Genomic DNA, 18,109 nt, shown 5'->3' on the forward strand with positions numbered 1-18,109 from the left:
GCTTTGGAAATCGTTAAATTTGACACAGAGCCACCAATATTGAAAAACACATATTATATTATTATTCTCCTTTGATAAATTGATACATATATTTTCCCTATTAATTTAAATGAGAATAATCAATGCAGAGTGTGCAAACATTTCAAAATCATGAGTTAAAAAAACGCTGTCTATGCGAGTATAAATATTAAAGCCGAGCAGAGCGGAGCGGCGTGCTGACAGCGCGAGAGGCTCACTGGCGCCTACAAACCTAAGTGGGTACTTCACGCATTGCATAATGCTTGAGGTATCCACTTAGGTTTGTAGGCGCGAGAGGTTCACTGGCGCCTACAAACCTAAGTGGATACTTCACGCATTGCACAATGCTTGAAGTATCCACTTAGGTTTGTAGGCGCCAATGCGCGTTTCGCGCAGGCCGCCCGCCCGCCGTGAGGCGGCGCCTGAAGCAACTATTACACAACAGAGGTGTTGCACAGTATTATACGAAATTGAACGTATTAAGAATGACAGGCATCCTTTAAAAGCACAGATCTTTCCTCGGAAAATAAATGAAGATACTTATCGTATACAGGAGAAATCTAAGAGCCTTTAGCTGAGGCATATATAGAGGTTTATCCGGTTCAGGTATAATAAGTGGAGAATTTCTTGAAAGATAATTAAGTCCTGTTACACCAAAGAGGTGTAGAGAGTTTTGGTGAATTTCGTCTCGTGAAATTGACGCTCCACCATGTTTACCAAAACGCTCAACTATATATTATTCTCCGTTGGACCAAACAGACAAAACAAAAAAAACAAAAAAAAACAAGCAAACCCTCATTCTTCCAAGACATTCCCATGACTTCCAAGACATTTTCATCCAAAATGTCGTGAGCAATTGTCGTTTATATTTACATGTGGGCCAATTAACTTCGGATCTCAACTGGCACGTGGACCAAAACTCCCGTGCCGAAAAAACGTGTGGACGTAAATTACTGGAAAAAACAGGTGCGCGGACAAGAAATCGTTGACAAAATGTCCTATAACCAATGCGACGTTTCTCCTACTTTTCTTATTACGTTGAACCTGTTTGTCAAATTTGGTATGGTTTGGATTAAATTATTTTCAATATAAAAATGCAAAAAAATAACGCCACTCTAAAAGACTGAAATCAAATTTTAGGCAGTTAATTTGACCAACACCTGCTCACCCAGTGGCGCAATTTTTGGGGTTCTAGGCTAACCGGTGTGAATAAGATGACTGAGGCAATTAGACATGAATCTTTAAGGGCCTTTACTCTCCCTTTTAGGGCACTCGATAACAACAAACACTATAAAATATCATAGCAACTACAAAAAGTATGATACTTCTAGGTTTTAGGCTTGGAAAACAAATGTTTTCTCTCAACAGATACATAATATTGCATAAAAACCATGCCGTGATCCTTCTTGGAGTAAAATTTCAAATCAAATCTCCAATGGGTTCCAGGAACCTCGGGTGGCAACGGAGTCCTCTCGTCGAAGAAGAAATCTTTGACATAGTAAGTGTCCTGTTGAATTTCAAAAAAATATTAGACACATTAGGTGTAATTTATTCTCGTCACAATGGGTCTAAGTCTCTAAGTAAGGACATGCATTTTACTCATCACTCAAAAATATATATATATATGAGTCGCTTTTGTAGCGCTCTTTGGCGCTGTGCGACGCCTAATCGCCACAAAGCTCGGTCTTCCCACAGGTCATCAGGGAGTTGACAATCTCTTATCTCATTTAATACCCCCTGTCGCCAACCTCTCACTGGGCGTCCCCTACGTCTCCTCCCAGGAGGAACCCAATCAAGCATCTTTTTTGGCAGCCTCTCTTCCGTCATCCTATTGACATGACCATACCAAACAAGTTGTTTGGTCATGACGTCGAACACGATGTCATTTTCGACTTCCATTATCTGACGCACTCTATCATTACGGACCCGATCTCTCGTAGAAATTCCTGCCGACCTTCTCCAGAAATCCATCTCCGTTGCTCTTAGCATATCCTGTGTCCGTTTCTTCAGCTGCCAAACTTCACATCCGTATGTTAATATACTTTCGACTACAGCGTTGTATATCCTCCTCTTGTTATCTTTGGAAATCCGCTGATAACGATTTACTGTTAAACGACCTAACAATACAAGCCTCGGTACCACTAAAATCACTCAAAAATACTTTTCATTAAAGTTTTCATGGTAATGTTGCATGGTGTCAACAAACCCAAAATCTGATCGTGAAGTCAACGATTGTTGACGTCGTGCTCAGGTAGTAAAAGCCAAATTGGGTCCTGAGCATGGTCATGGACCAAGAGAATAAATAAGGACTCCCAACTCCCTATTGAATCCTGTGTTAAAAACCGTTACTGCGCGCTTGCAGCGAACCTGGCAGAGGGTGCGGTGAACTAACGCCACAATAGTCCACGATCGTACCTCTATAGTATGTTATTCCATGCAATGTTCTTTGTTTATCTATGATTTATTTATTTGTGTAGATACTTTAATACATTTTACTTTCGCAAACTAATGAAATTGTATAGATACATACCTCCTGCAGAGGTCAATGCGAAAGACTTTGATTTGAAGTATCTTATCAAAACACGAGCAAAGATGATTCAGTCAACTTCTGACGCAGAATCAAAGAGACTTGCTAATAATCAAATTAAAGGTAATGCTTGAAGTCAAGTATCTTTGATTTTGTGACACTCAGTTGATTTTTATCAGTACAACACTATTTCTCACTAAAAAGATTTCACTTAACAGAGAGGCGCCTTCGGCTAAAAGTACAATCCTGATTCCTGCTGCACACTACATACACACTTCCTTTGGCTTTCTCAACAGCAGTTGCTGCTGAGTAAAACGGTTACAAATAACACTTCACATTAATACCAGTTTATGTACACGAAGACTGACGAAGATTGAAATGAAAATGGGAAACTTTTCACACTAAACTCTTCAAAACTGCAGGGCGACCACGAGGATACGAGGAGCTAGAAACTTCTATGAGCACAACTGAGTGATAACTGATAAGCCTAAATAGGTGGTGCATGGAAATATAAACAGGAAGACCCAATCATCGGTTTAGTTCACTACACCCTCTGCCAGGAAGCGCTGATGTCAGCGCTAACCGGAGTTGGGGGTCCTAATTTATTCTCTTGGTCCATGGCATGGTGTCAACGATCACGGTGTCAACAAACAGAAAAACAAGCAGTGAACTCCAACACAATGTGTTGATAAGGCGCGTCATTAACTCGCACATATCAAACCCTTTAGTTTTCATTTACAGAGATTTCAAAAAAGGCAAGCAGCACAACAAGAGAATTCACGATCCAACACTGCAAGGTCAACGACGCACCTTGACGAGACCGTGTATTGTGAATCTAGAAAGCTATTCGAACAAATTTAAGTTTTTTGATCTGCCTCAAGCAAAATCTTATCAGATTCTTGAAGAAAAGTGCTACGGAAAAATTTAAGCGAAGAAAGGAAAAATTCTGTCGAACTCCTAGAAGATAAAGTCGATTTAAAGGTATTTTAGGGGCTAAAATACCCAAATCACCGGTATTATAAATCCCGTTATATTATTGAAAAGAAATTGACTCGATATAAATGCAATTGTATTAAATATGTCTTGATTTTGTTATTTTAAACGCCTTTTCATGCAAAGAAGCTCAACCATGTCCATGCTTTATTCATTCATGAATTGAATGTAAGCAATCCACATCCCGAAAATCTACCGATTTGCCGTAAAAAATCGCAGAAACTTGATATACCAGGTCGATGTACCCACTCTTTGAATTTACCAATCAATTTAGTGAGTGCACGTATGTGAAAGTCAAAATGCTATAGTCATTTTGGGTGCATTCATTTTTCATGAAACAATTGTTAGTAATTTCAATCCCGAAAAACCATAAATTTTCCGTATAAAATAGAAAAAAATCAAAATATGTCGACTCCCTGACGTGAAAATTAAATTCTACGTGTGAAAATACTTATGTATCGATATGCTGAACAGAATGCTCGCATCTCCTCGTAATTTACAAACCGTTCCTATACTCATCTCAAAATTTTTCTCAGAGCTTTGTGTTTTAATCAGCTTCCATTTAAACTCCGGTTTGATGGCCGAATCGGCTGCCCAAAAAGCAAGCCATTTTTGAAGGGCTCTATGAGAAATTCGTGATATTATCAGCTCTTAGGAAATCACCCCATGGGTAAAATTGCTGGTATGAATTTTCGAGTGCTTAAAATAATTGTATTTAAGAGACCAAGGCATTAAACTATGGAGTCAATTTCGTTTTAATAATATGACAGGATTTACTTGTCTTCAGGTCAAAACTCATACAAGGAAGCCCCGTGCAAGAGGCTAATTTTTTGTAATTTCACTCAATTTTTTCTCCTTTTTATAATTGAATTGCTTGTCACATTCTGAGGTCAATCATATTAAATTGTAATTTATACATTTCTTTTTTCCCCCTTCATTTTATTTTTTGTTTGGAGAAGTTTTGTTGATTTCTTCGGATTTCGAATACTGTAACTTCTCTTCTATTTGGCCGATTTTTATGAATGAGACCTCTTTTAATTTGTGTTTTAACGGAGAGGAAGGAAAAAATTGCTAAAAACTCGCGAAACAATTTTTTTTGAAAATTGGACGAATCCTAGCGTGACGGTGAAATGGTTAATGAAGCGTAAGTAATTGGGCGAGGGGCTGAGGATCGTCGCTTGGCGACCGTCATTAGCTATTGTTCGTCGAGACGCCGACGCAGTGAGCAGGAGCGTGGGGAAGAGAAGGGTAAGTGGATTCCTGTATGAGCCACGTTTAGCTAATGGTCTAATGAGTCTCGAGACTCATCACAGATTGCACTTACACAGATTGCACTATCAGAGCACGGGTACCAACTTTTGAAAAGTATAACCGAGGTTACAGATCTGTCAAAGCAACGTTTTGAACAAAACGGAGGAGTTAAATTCTCATTCCGAGAGTGCCGACCTGCTCAGCCATCCTCGAATCAATTCGCTTGATTCTTCTTATATATGCATATTTTAAATCAGCGCGTCGCATTCTTAGGCTTTTTTTAAAAAAACCAAGTAACGTAGACTCTTGGTATTCACTGCACATAAACTAGAGACCCCCAGAATGAGAAACAACTTTAAATCATAATTATTGATGGATAAATAAACTTTTTACACGCTTTGGAAAATCTCAGAAGTTCGCGGTAGTCACTTTTCGGTAAGGAACTAAGGGACTCGGTTATTGTATCGAGCAGGGTTCGAAACGATCGCAAAGGCGGTATACTACGTATACGCGCCAATATTCTCCTCACAAGTAAAACTATTTTCTATTTGATAACTATTTAAATTAAGTCTCCAGGAGAGGTTTGTGTCATGTATGACTAGATTAGTATAGGATAAGAAAGGTTAGATTCGGTAAGGTTGAAGTTAAGTAGGGTAAGGTCAGGGAGGGCTTGGTTCGGTGAAGTTGGGCCAGGTCAGGTAAGATAAAGCTCGGTTAAGTAAACTAAGGAGTAAATAACACAAGAATAACAAGACTTACAATTTAAAAGATGTTATGGAGGAAAGTTTTGAATTTCGTTGACACCGTGATCATCTTTCATGTTACGCAGAATTTTTTATCTTTGGATGATCATGGTATCAACAAAAACTTAGAAAAACTGTTTGATGACATCATGATCGTTGACACCATGCTCTGTAATCGTTTTCCTCTGTTCGGTCATTCCGCGCTACAGTTGCGACCGATGTATAACATTAGACATTCCGTCATTTGCTTATGGATTACATCCGCCGTGTAACAGCCTATCATAGAGCATCTTCTTTTTTTCTCGTTAATGTTTGATATTTTTCTTAAGCTAGTAAAGTATCACAATAATAAATAAAAACAAGCAGTGAACTCCAACACAATGTGTTGATAAGGCGCGTCATTAACTCACACATATCAACCCCTTTAGTTTTCATTTACAGAGATTTCAAAATAGGCAAGTAGCACAACAAGAGAATTCATACGATCCAACTCTTCGACGACGCACTTTGACGAGACCGTGTATTGTGAATGTAGAAAGCCATTCGAACGAGTTTAAGTTTTTTGATCTGCCCCCAGCAATATCTTATCAGATTCTTGAAGAAAAGTGCTACGGAATAATTTAAGCGAAGAAAGGAAAAGTTCTGTCGAACTCCTGAAAGATACAGTCGATTTAAAGGTATTTTTGGGGCTAAAATATCCAAATCACCGGTACCTATTATAAATCCCGATATATTATTGAAAAGAAATTGACTCGATATAAATGTAATTGCATTAAATATGTCTTGATTTTGTTATTTTAAACGTATTTCCATGCAAAGAAGTTCAACCATGTCCATGCTTTATTCATTCATGAATTGAAAGTAAGCAATCTACATCCTGAAAATCTACCGATTTGCCGTAAAAATTGCAGAAACTTGATATACCAGGTCGATGCACTCACTCGTTGAATTTACCAACCAATTTCGTGGGGGGTGCAAATATATAAAAATCAATATGCTATAGTCATTTTGGGTACATTTATTTTTCATGAAACAATAATAATTTCAATCCCGAAAAACCATCAATTTTCCGTATAAAATCGAAAAAATCGAGATGTGTCGACTCCCTGACGTGAAAATTAGATTCTACGTGTAAAAATACTTACACATGGATATGCTGAACAGAAACCATGTGTGGACACAGTTAGGATACATAGCCCCAGAATACTTTTAAAGCGCCTTTACTTTCCAGAATCTTGACGGAATATTTTTTTTGGCTTAAACGACTCAAGAGACACTGTAGTTAAAAAATATAAAGAATTTTCGATTTTGACACAAAAAAAAAATTTTCGTTCAGGCACACCATGTATTGTATGGTGTATTGCGCTGGTATTCAATCCTTGCCTTCAGATCAAAATTCTTACAAGGAAGCCCCTTGCAAGAGGCGAATTTTTTGTAATTTCTCCCAATTTTTTCTTCGTTATATAGTTGAATTGCTTGCCAAATTCTGAGGTCAATTATATTTAATTGTAATTTATACATTTCTTTTTTCCCCTTCATTTTATTTTTTGTTTGGAGAAGTTTCGTTGATTTCTTCGGATTTCGAATACTGTAACTTCTCTTCTATTCGGCCGATTTTTATGAATGAGACCTCTTTCAATTCGTCTTTGAACGGAGAGTAAGGAAAAAATTGTTAAGTACTCGCGAAACAATTTTTTCGAAAATTTGATGGATCCCAGCGTGACGGTGAAATGGGTAATCGAGTGAAAGTAATTAGGTCTGACTGTGACGAGGACCGCGAGGGTCGCCTTTTGTTCTTCAGCTGGGAAGCGACGCGGCGAACCGAGCCAGGACCGGGACACTACCTGGGTTTTGTGCCTGCCTGAGCACTGTTTTGGCCTGATAGGGGAGTGAATTTCTGTATGGGCCACGGTTAGCACATGGTCTAATGAGTCTCGAGGCTCATCACAGATTGCACTTACCACTATCCTGCTGGCCCCGGCTATCAGAGCAAGGAGTACCAAATTTTGAAAATCATAACACCGTTGTGGAGATCCGTCAAAGCAACGTTTTAAACAAAACGAAGAAGTGAAATTCTCATTCAACGAGTGCCGACCTGATCAGCCATCCTCGAATCAGTTCGCTTGCTTCTGCTTATATATGCATATTTTAAATCAGCGCGTCGCATTCTAAGGTTTTTTAAAAAAAAACCAAGTAACGCAGACTCTTGGTATTCATTACACATAAACTAGAGACCCCGAGAATGAGAAACAACTTTAAATCATAATTATTGACGGATAAATAAACTTTTTACACGCTTTGGAAAATCTCAGAAGTTCGCGGTAGTCAATTTTCGGTAAGGAACTAAGGGACTCGGTTATTGTATCGAGTGGGGGGTCGAAACGATCGCAAAGGCGGTATACTACGTATACGCGCCAAAATCGTAATAAAGCTAGAGAAACATCAGCCAATCACGGAAACTGGCAGAGTATACTAAGATATGAACTTAACTCAAGTGCTGCAAGGATCTTTTACTTTTAGCCTCTTAATTCCCTGGACATCTTATTAAAAACAGCCTGATCAGAATACGCGCGGAGTGCGGAACCGTATAAAGAGAGGGATATCGGTCAGCTAATTCTGCGCATAAAACGATGAAACGTTGTCACACTGCTGCAAGCAACTATTCCCACTCCTAAGCAACCAACATTGCCTACTAAGTTGATTGAAGGCGACTTGGATGGAGAGACCGTTCCTCACTTCAGTAAAGTAGCATTAGCCTCGTAACGATATGTTTTACGATAATGATCGTGACCACCACATTGAAAGTAAACATTGATGCTTTTAGATCGTTCAATTCGACCACTAACGTTACTGAAGGCTTTATTTAAAACGAGTGGGCACACTCCAACTACCGCATTTTAATTTCGCTAGTTGAAGGTCATACATGCACCAGTCTACTTGCGGGTTTTTTTTCAACAGGAATCAGTAGTTTAGTAGAAAGGGGTTTGTAGGTTATTAAACACATTTGGATTGTTTCTTTATGTGTTTCTATATTATGACGGAGGAGCATCGCATTTTTGAATTTTCGGCTGTATAAGGTGAGGGTGTTGGATTTATTTTCGTTTAAAACGAGCAAATGCATCTCTCGTGTGCTATACGTAGGGAGCGTGGCAAGGTGATTTGTTTTATTTGATTTTCAGTTACTGCTTGACATTCCTTTTGAAGGAATTTGATTAATCTCTTGTCATTCTTTGAATTCAAATGGATCCGTTTTCTCACGCACCGACTTAATTCGCTTCTCTGCTCGTTATGTGAACTTTGCAGCACTTTCATGTTATACCCGAGACGTATTCACGTTCAGACTGATATCGACTGATTCGAGTTTGATTAGGAGGATAACGCTCGTGAAAAAGCGCCTTAGTTTGGACAGATATGCAAAAATCTCTGTTTTACTATACTTTGCTTCCTTTAATTTAATTTTTATTTTCTGTATTAGTCTTTGCCATGTTTTATTCACTTTTTGAAAAATCTTGCTCCATTTCCACCCGCATTTTACAAAGATTTGTAGCCACCTATCGGCGCATGCATAGAAGTGGCGAAGCGTTTTTTTTTTTTTTTTTTTTTTTTTTTTTGTTATATTTTCTGATTAAAATGTCTTTTTCAAATTTTTGGGGGAACCTAAAAGGTAACCGCATCAGAGGAACTGAAAACATGCATCAAATTAACCGCAAAAGATTACTTTATACGCTTTGCAAATTACTTGCGTCAGCCTCTTCCTTCTTTGATGTGAGTTTACTCAGAATTCGTGAAGGAAGTTTAAGCATACGGAAAAATTAATCGATACTTGCGTACCTCAAATTTTTACTTCAAAAAGTATGTTTTGCTTTGCCTTAGATGAATTAGAATCTATGAGCATGGAAACGGCCGTATTTCGTTCACCGGTTAATGCAAGCAGTTTTCATTCGCTAATCATTTCACACGGAACATAATGAGACATAATGCTTAAATTCAAAATCTGATTCATTGTCAACTATCGGGGAATGATGAAATCCTGAGTTCGCGGGGCAAGGCGGCAACACCTCATCACTCATCAAATCAATGTTGACATTGAATTTCATGTTTGCTTGCGGAGTTAGTGGTGGATTCCGACTTCGGACCTCATTTGTCAGTTGATCTTGACGCTAAATCAATGTGTTCTGAGCTCGAAATTGATGACAACGCCTGGATGGGGATGCAACTAAACCTGATCTATGGGTGTCCGTGTTGCATTCAGAAAAAGAAAAGCGCTCTATCGGGTTTTATTCTTGCAGCCTCATACACATTTTCGGCACCCAACATAATATGAAGGGTTCTAATTTCTGTGGTAAATTCTACAATTAGGTTTTTTAAAACTATGAGGATGGTACAACAGAGACAAGGGGAATGACGGTTAGCTTTGAAAAAGAGCTATAGATAGCGTCAGGTTTAGGAGCATCTGACGGCTCTCAGTAAAGTCATTGTCCAAACGTCATCGTTGAGATATCCATCGAGTAAAATTCTCATCATAGCGCAACCTTGTCCATTTTTCTAATTCTTACGGATATATTTTGGAAGAGAGCAAACATATTACGCTTAAAGGGTTGAGTAAAACCATGGAGTTTATGGTTTCTTCTTCCTACATCTGCACAAGGAGGAACGTGAGATCGCTTGCTTCTTTCGATCACTGCTCCCTGCAGATCATCGAATTTCGGTTGTGTCTGACTTTTCCACCAAGACCACGGATTAGCTGTATGCATGTTTTTTGAGTTCTTATTTGAACATTTTAAAAATGTGCAATTTATGTTTTATTACTTGAATGAGCGGAAAGGATTTCCCACAAAATTTTAAGAAAAGCTGTTGAATGATTTTTTTGTGTTCAAATAAAGAGTAACAATAGTGAACCGCAGAAATGCGTATCTTGGTTTACGGTGTTTACAGACCGTCTGTCATACTTTATTCTCTACGTGGATACCTACTAAATGTCATTTCGATGACCAACATGCGAAACCACGTATCTCAACCTCTTGAAAACTGTGGTGATTTTTCTGTTCAATGTGAGAAATATTCTGTGAAAATTTAAAGCCACAATATTAGTTGGTCTCCATTTCAAAAATAAAATAAGGGCGGAGATTTTGAAACACCGCAATCAAGATACGCAATTTTACAGTTTACCGTCAATAAGCGGATGATTGCAATCTCTCAATAAAAGATGAGAGCTTTTCTTCGATATAGCCATCGATATCTACTTTTGCTATTTTTCCAGAGGGTAAATCTCTGTTACATAGCTAGGTGAAATTTGAAGAATTACATAAACTATACGGATTCATACTTACGTTCTTAGCTGCTGCACAAGACTCCATGATATAACCGAATTTGTTCAAGGCTTTGTTGAAGCGAAGAATGTCCCCGGATAATAATCTACAAAACTGCATTTCATATGAAAAAGCACTCTTCTTGTAAATATACTCCATTCCAAGTCTCTCATACCCATCAAGTCTTAGCTGGAAAATAAAATTGTCAAATCATTGTTTCTGGTTGCGGTATTGTGATTTCGAGTGAGGTTGAGATATTCTCGAACGTTGCCAATAATACCAAACCTTTTCTCACGCTGCTCATACTATTAAACATTCAAGGAAAATTGGCGGGCATTGCATTTTTTCAACTAACTCTTCTACTGTATGTATAACATTTAAGTTGTTCGCAATTATAGAGGGAAGTCTTGCAGTGGAGTCTTGAGTGGAGCAGGTTTTGCCTGCAAAAATTTGAGTGATATGAAAAAGGCCTGAAGAAAAAAAAGGAAAGTAGTCGTAGCATTTGTTTATTTTATGGAGGTGCTTCAGCAACTTTCACCGTTCACACCTCTGCAATTAAAATAAAGGAAAGAAATACTCATAAAAAACGCCAGCCACACATCCAAGAACATGGCCGCTATCATAGGGTTTTGACAGGAGGAGAAGTGGTTTAAGGTGCATTTTGTGGCAGCGTGCAGGCCTTTAAGATTCAAGATGTATTGATCCGATGGTAATATAAACTTCTTTCGGAAGTCAAACAACAAGTTCCACCAAATTTATTCCGGAACTTATTTGTTTTGTGCGAAGGAATTACAATCGTGGAAGTATGAAGGAGCGGGTTAGTTTGGATGCAAGGAAGTTACTTTTTCAATATCCATTCTGCATTCAAGTTCATAGCAATCATGCGAATGAGGAAGAACGCGGATTGTGAGCTATCTCCTCCGAGCCGCATCACGCATTTATTTGAAGGTCACGATCAAGGGGAAATTTTCTCAATGCCCATTTTCTTTCTTTCGAGTTCAACCCAACGGAGCGGCGAAGGTTTCTCTCAGGCTCATTTTACTTGCAGTCACTATTTCGGCGTATAATAAAAAAACGGAATGTCAAAATTCTATTGTCACTTTGGATCTTCTCGGGCAATATTTTATGAAAATTGTTCATTGGGCTGCGTAGCAGTGACGGGACTAGAAAGTATGTCTGGTGCCGCAATCACACGCGGAATTTGGCAGCTGAATGTGGCAGTCAACATTCAGCGCTCAACAGCTGAAATTTCACTTATTCGGGTTATTTTCATCCAAATAAGTATCAAATCTATTCGAATAGTTCAGACAAAAACGACATTATTCGATGGTCGCTGAGAATCGTTGCTGAATTTTGCGCGTCGGGGGCCGATGACTTCCACATTCAAGCCCCATTCAACTCCCACATTCAGCGTGTGATTGCGGCATTAGTCTACGACGATTGCTAATAACTTTTCTGATATTCCCTCCTCGCAGGATGACCAAATTACCTCATTACACAAGGATTTGACAGATTTTTCTCTCCCAATTTAAGAAAACTGAATGGAGATTAGGCGTAGAAAACTTGATGGTGCTCTTCTCAATCCAAATTAAAGGCAGGAATTTTGAATGATAGCGATCGAGGTCCGTGGTTTTGTTGTTTACGTCAGTGTCTTTTTTGTCAGACTAAGAACAAGTGGAGACATCGCCCCGCTCAACTATTTGTGCTCTCTCAAGCCGGTCAGATTGAAATCACGCTGATTGAAGGCGCACTCTACGGAATGAGAGACACGCAGTGAGGAAGGAGAGTAGATGTGTTCCTTCCTGGAACTGAGCGAAAGTGGCAAAACTACTCTGCCGTAGTAAGGAAGAACGCCGTATGAGCCTTCAGGCGTTGCCAAGTTTCCTCCGATAAAAACCGAATTTAATGGGGAAATTTAGAATATTTAATTCCAAAATTTTCCCACAATTTTGTTCGCAATTTAATCTATAATATCTGAAAACGTCAAAGAAAAATATGCATATATGTCAAAAATACATTTTTTATCAAGGGAAATTTGTAAACTCTCGAATGTTCTTATTGCGCTCTTCCTTAGGAAGGCGGCAGTACTACGCGCAACTATTCGTGTTCCCAAGCCACACATATTGCCATCACAGTGATTGAAGGAGAACTCGAAGGAAATAGAGACACACGGTGAGGAGAGAGACGTATGGTCAGCGTCCCCTGCGAGGTACTTAAACCGATAGTTTATAAATATAGAAAATTGATGTACGTTGAGAATTGCAGAAATGTAACCAAATTTCTCTTCCTTTCTTTCTCCCTTTTGAGGGGGAGGGGGGTTAATTTCAAATACTTTTCAGAAGTGCACTAAACTTTACGAACATTTTCAAGGACAAGTTTAAACTTTCAATGCAATAAAGATGAGGGATTGACTCTCTTAGCTCCCGATGCACCCTAAAATTTTCAAACTCTCGCATAGAGCGTTTACGTTGGTCCGGGAGCCAGTGCAGAGTTTCAAAAATCTTTTGTCTCTGGGCAAACCTTGCTACAGTGCAATGTAACAAAACGCGAGGAACTGGAGGAGAAACGTATCGGAAGAAAAAGGAAGCAGGAGTTTCGCGCGAAGGTTCACTGCCCCAACTTTTCCGACACCCGCGAAAGCTTCGCAAAATCGAATGGGGCAAGAGGAAGCATAGACAATAATGAAAACTGAGAAATCACGTGGGGGCAAGAGTCTTTAATCAAAGGGAGAACTTCTACTTTTCTTTTCTGCTCTACCGATGTTGCTAAACTGGCTAATGATGGAGTTCCTCCTGAGGTGGAAGATTGAAGGTCCGCGCAATTATTTTCTTGAAAGACATTTTGGGGAAGTGCGATGGCATCACTGGTTGTGTCTAAAATTAGCTCAAAAGTTAATAAAAAGCTTCTAAAGCCGAGTTCGTAATGGTGGCACTACTCAGGGTTATGAGTGAGTCCACCTCTGTAATCAGTCGAATTCTGTGAACAGAGATAGGGCTGAATACACGGGCAAGATTGCCACGACTTCGGGGTTAAATTGGCATTATTGATGTCGTAAATGGAATTACCTTACAGAGTGACAACCTTATTCATGCATTCAGCCTTAATTTTGTTTTGATAATTATTGTAGACTAATTTATTGTACGTTACTAGACGTAATAAAGTGGGCTCTCCATAACAATGAATTGTATAGTACAATTATCGTGGCTTCATTTGTGAAAGCTTTTGGCGCGTATACGTAGTATACCGCCTTTGCGATCGTTTCGAACCCTGCTCGATACAATAACCGAGTCCCTTAGTTCCGTACCGAAAAGTGACTACCGCGAACTTCTGAGATTTTCCAAAGCGTGTAAAAAGTTTATTTATCCATCAATAATTATGATTTAAAGTTGTTTCTCATTCTGGGGCTCATTAGTTTATGTGCAGTGAATACCAAGAGTCTACGTTACTTGGTTTTTTCAAAAAAAGCCTAAGAATGCGACGCGCTGATTTAAAATATGCATATATAAGCAGAATCAAGCGAATTGATTCGAGGATGGCTGAGCAGGTCGGCACTCTCGAAATGAGAATTTAACTCCTCCGTTTTGTTCAAAACGTTGCTTTGACAGATCTGTAACCTCGGTTATGACTTTCCAAAAGTTGGTACCCGTGCTCTGATAGTGCAATCTGTGTAAGTGCAATCTGTGATGAGCCTCGAGACTCATTAGACCATTAGCTAAACGTGGCTCATACAGGAATCCACTTACCCCTCTCTTTCCCACGCTCCTGCTCACTGCGTCGGCGTCTCGACGAACAATAGCTAATGACGGTTGCCAAGCGATGCCGGGATCCTCAGCCCCTCGCCCAATTACTTACGCTTCATTAACCATTTCACCGTCACGCTAGGATTCGTCCAATTTTCAAAAAAAATTGTTTCGCGAGTTTTTAGCAATTTTTTCCTTACTCTCCGTTAAAACACGAATTAAAAGAGGTCTCATTCATAAAAATCGGCCAAATAGAAGAGAAGTTACAGTATTCGAAATCCGAAGAAATCAACAAAACTTCTCCAAACAAAAAATAAAATGAAGGGGGGGGGAATGTATAAATTACAATTTAATATGATTGACCTCAGAATGTGACAAGCAATTCAATTATAAAAAGGAGAAAAAATTGAGTGAAATTACAAAAAATTAGCCTCTTGCAAGGGGCTTCCTTGTATGAGTTTTGACCTGAAGACAAGTAAATCCCGTTATATTATTAAAACGAAATTGACTCCATAGTTTAATGCCTTAGTTTCTTGAATACGATCATTTTAAGCACTCGATTTATATCAGCAATTTTACCCATGAGGTGATTTCCTGAGAGCTGATAATATCACGAATTTCTCATAGAGCCCTTCAAAAATGGCTTGCTTTTTGGGCAGCCGATTCGGCCATCAAACCGGGGTTTAAATGGAAGCTGATAATAACACAAAGCTCTGAGAACAATTTTAAGATGAGTATAGGAACGGTTTGTACATTACGAGGAGAGGCGGGCATTCTGTTCAGCATATCGATACATAAGTATTTTCACACGTAGAATTCAATTTTCACGTCAGGGAGTCGACATATTTTGATTTTTTCGATTTTATACGGAAAATTTATGGTTTTTCGGGATTGAAATTACTTACAATTGTTTCATGAAAAATGAATGCACCCAAAATGACTATAGCATTTTGACTTTCACATACCTACGTGCACTCACTAAATTGATTGGTAAATTCAAAGAGTGGGTACATCGACCTGGTATATCAAGTTTCTGCGATTTTTTACGGCAAATCGGTAGATTTTCGAGATGTGGATTGCTTACTTTCAATTCATGAATGAATAAAGCATGGACATGCTTGAGCTTCTTTGCATGAAAAGACGTTTAAAATAACAAAATCAAGACATATTTAATACAATTGCATTTATATCGAGTCAATTTCTTTTCAATAATATAACGGGATTTATAATACCGGTGATTTGGGTATTTTAGCCCCAAAATACCTTTAAATCGACTTTTTCTTCTAGGAATTCGACAGAATTTTTCCTTTCTTCGCTTAAATTTTTCCGTAGCACTTTTCCTCAAGAATCTGATAAGATTTTGCTTGAGGCGGATCAAAAAACTTAAATTTGTTCGAATAGCTTTCTAGATTCACAATACACGGTCTCGTCAAGGTGCGTCGTTGACCTTGCAGTGTTGGATCGTGAATTCTCCTGTTGTGCTGCTTGCCTTTTTTGAAATCTCTGTAAATGAAAACTAAAGGGGTTGATATGTGCGAGTTAATGACGCGCCTTATCAACACATTGTGTTGGAGTTCACTGCTTGTTTTTTAGTATCTAGGTTGCTTGCAGACAAAACCGCGTATTACATTTCAAATTGCATATAGAAAAAGACGGTCAAATCCTACTCGTAAATCCTCACTTTTCCACAAAGTCTGTAATCTCCATACGGTGCAGCACGCCACAATAGTTCGTTAGTCTAACATCGTCTCTAATTTACTCTCTGCTCTCTAATTTCACCGTAACGTATTAAGCCAATTCGAATGACCCGTACGATTCAACATCGGTCATAGTGCAGGTCATACACATTTTGATATCATTCATCCAAGATCGCCAAGTTTCGAGAAGGTGGTGGCTATTATTGAGACGAGAATATACACACATTGAAAATCAATTTCATTTTCTTTGCAATGCCCGGTCTCACTTTTTGATAGCTCTTGGAAGTACTATTAAAATATTTCTCTTTAGTCGCGTTCAGTTCACTGGATGGACCAGGACTTAACTTAAGAACGCGAATGTTACGTCGCAGTACATCGCCGTTATTACACGGAAACCCAATTCGTACGGCCTAACAAACTTTTATCAAAAAAAGTTTAAGTGGAAATACCAAAGGTTGGCCTCAATAAAATTATTTAATTTACGTTGCGTTTCAGCCTGCAAGTCGAAAAATGACTCAAAATATGTTATTGCCGAGAATTTTGTTAGCCTCCTCTTGACTACTTAAATTACCTGTACGATTATGTTACCAGCAAACCTCGATTTTCAGGCGAATGTTTAGCGGCAGAAAGAAAGATTGGAGTTTGCCTAAAATTGCAATTAGCAAAACCAGATTTGCCTCAAAATTATGGACTGTGAATAAAATACAGACCCAGTATTCATTTGCTCGGGAGACATCATCGATTTGCACGGCAAAGTTGAGGCCAGTCAGTGTTTTGTTGATTTTATGAATCTCAGCGTAGGTTACTTTCAAGGAAGTTGCATTTTGAAAAACAACTTCGATTCGCTCCTGATTCAACTTGTAAAATGGGTAGCCCTGAAAATAACACAGGTAAAATAATAACATATATTATAAATAATGTATTTTAAAATGAAGTGGTCGCACTCCGCAAAATATTTTGCTCACACATAATAATATAATTAAAATATTTCAAGCAACTTATCAGCTTTAGGCAACATCTTATGTATGTAGTTCAAGCTATCTGAACTTGAACCATGAAGATAATTGGAGGTTAAACAGAATTGGTCCAATTTTAATTTTTTTACTTTCAAAATTTAATGTGATGACAATTCCTATAATTGCAGAAAATTTAAACAACTTAGTTCTGCAGTTGAAGTGCATGAACGTGTCAATTGATTTTTTTCTATTTCGAAGTATATAGGTGATTTGTAGTTGAAATATCACATGTATACCTAAAAAGTTTAAATTGCTTTCGCGAGACGCAAAATCGAATTATAACATTTCATTTTTCACTCGTAATATTTAGAGACCAGATCAAATCAAAATAATTGACACCTGATTTTTTCAACATGTTCACGCACAGCGAGTGACATTCAATTATCGGAATTGACGAGAAAAATTGAAACTCGAAGTTCTCATAAGTACAAATGAATCATGTTGGAAAAATTATTCTGTCGGTTTAAAATATAATACAATAAACTTACCAAAACCGAGTCAAACTTCAAAACATACACAAATGTGAGTGCGATAATTATTTTTGCAAAACAGCGTATTTTGGCCATCATAGGAAAGTGCTTTTCACCGAAGCGTCATTAATTCACAGATTTCCGTATTATTAATTACCGCAAGGGGCAAACCATTGTAAAGCAATTGGAAAGCACATTGGAAACAATTGGCATACAGTTGAGGAAACAATAGGAAAACACTATTAAATTCTCTACTAAAATAAGTAAAATCCCTTTCCTAACATCGATAGGTCACTGCCGAACTACGAATAATGTCACACTAGAGGTACGGAAATGAACATTGCC

At 38.3% G+C, this 18,109-nt stretch overlaps 2 protein-coding genes across 2 annotated transcripts in view; one reads left to right on the top strand and one right to left on the bottom strand.

The window, feature by feature from the left end:
• LOC109034077 (thyrotropin-releasing hormone receptor) overlaps positions 1-18,109 on the top strand; it is a 61,676-nt gene that overhangs the window by 17,546 nt on the left and 26,021 nt on the right. The window lies entirely within an intron of this gene.
• Positions 1,253-17,280, bottom strand: LOC109034078 (uncharacterized). The gene is made up of 3 exons (XM_019047013.2): positions 16,989-17,280; positions 10,863-11,030; positions 1,253-1,525 (listed from the first exon to the last, which is right to left on the bottom strand). Exons 1-3 carry the CDS (start codon positions 17,181-17,183, stop codon positions 1,346-1,348), a joined length of 543 nt encoding a protein of 180 aa, XP_018902558.2. The 5' UTR covers positions 17,184-17,280; the 3' UTR covers positions 1,253-1,345.

This window comes from Bemisia tabaci, chromosome 4 (genome assembly GCF_918797505.1).
Source record: "Bemisia tabaci chromosome 4, PGI_BMITA_v3".
Taxonomy (NCBI): domain Eukaryota; kingdom Metazoa; phylum Arthropoda; class Insecta; order Hemiptera; family Aleyrodidae; genus Bemisia; species Bemisia tabaci.